General features: G+C 56.8%; 1 protein-coding gene across 1 annotated transcript; it reads left to right on the top strand.

The window, feature by feature from the left end:
* Positions 1 to 258: 258 nt before the first annotated feature.
* DACRYDRAFT_25697 (uncharacterized protein) lies at positions 259 to 773 on the top strand (the record flags this gene model as incomplete). Its single annotated transcript, XM_040774264.1, has 1 exon — positions 259 to 773. A coding segment is annotated over exon 1 (217 nt), but the record flags the coding sequence as incomplete, so codon positions are not given.
* Between the last annotated feature and the right edge of the window lie 157 nt (positions 774 to 930).

The raw sequence follows: 930 nt of genomic DNA, 5'->3' as shown, positions 1-930 counted from the left end.
ACCAAATAATCCTGTTGTCAGCCAGTCGCACGACCAATCCTGGAATCTGCATTCGTCCATGCATCCCAAGGCACCGCAGGCATCCGGTTCACACTTGCCAAATCCATACGGCACGACCCCCGACCACACTGCTGGGCGTCCTGGTCACAGCGGCTGGCCGCAGCAATCATCCTCGAACCCTCCGGACCAGTTGCACGTGCCTTGGGAGGGCCCTGGGAGAAGCGCGCCATCACTCCCGTCCTCCCAATCGTCAGCCTATTCTTTAACCCACCCCTATCAACCCATGCAACAGACCACCCACCGTAACCCCTCTGTGGGTGGCGCCGGCTTCAACGCAAACGCGGGCCCGCAATATCCACACCCGAATGTGTCTCAGTACATGCCTCCTCTTGGTGTGTACGAGGCACCGCCGCAACAATACGGGACGCACCAGACCTACCGTAACACCCCCAACGACGGCTTCAACGCAAACCCGGGCCCGCAATATCCACATGGCCTGACCGGGGCCCAATTGCACGGGGGTCCGGAATTTCAGGTCGGTGGGAGCAGCATGCAACAACCAAACCCGTCCTCCTCCCATCGTTTACCCTCGTATGATTCCCTTTCCGGAAAATGCCTTGTTTGTGGCAAGGAGACGGAACAACTGTCCTTATGCGCTAATATGGAGGGACACTATGTCCACCACGATTGTGCGAATTATTGGAGGAGCATCGATCCGGAGCATTGCCCAGCTGGAGGATACTGCAAACAAGCCGCCCAAATCGACATGCGCTGACCGCGGCCCAATGTAGGGTTAGAGACGAAACAACTGTCCTTAGGGTTAGGGTTAGGGTTAGGGTTAGGGTTAGGGTTAGGGTTAGGGTTAGGGTTAGGGTTAGGGTTAGGGTTAGGGTTAGGGTTAGGGTTAGGGTTAGGGTTAGGGTTAGGGTT

Source organism: Dacryopinax primogenitus (genome assembly GCF_000292625.1).
Source record: "Dacryopinax primogenitus strain DJM-731 SS1 chromosome Unknown DACRYscaffold_50, whole genome shotgun sequence".
Taxonomy (NCBI): Eukaryota; Fungi; Basidiomycota; class Dacrymycetes; order Dacrymycetales; family Dacrymycetaceae; genus Dacryopinax; species Dacryopinax primogenitus.
The sequence above is the reverse complement of the archived record's forward strand: the minus strand, read 5'-3'. Positions and strand labels throughout refer to the sequence as shown.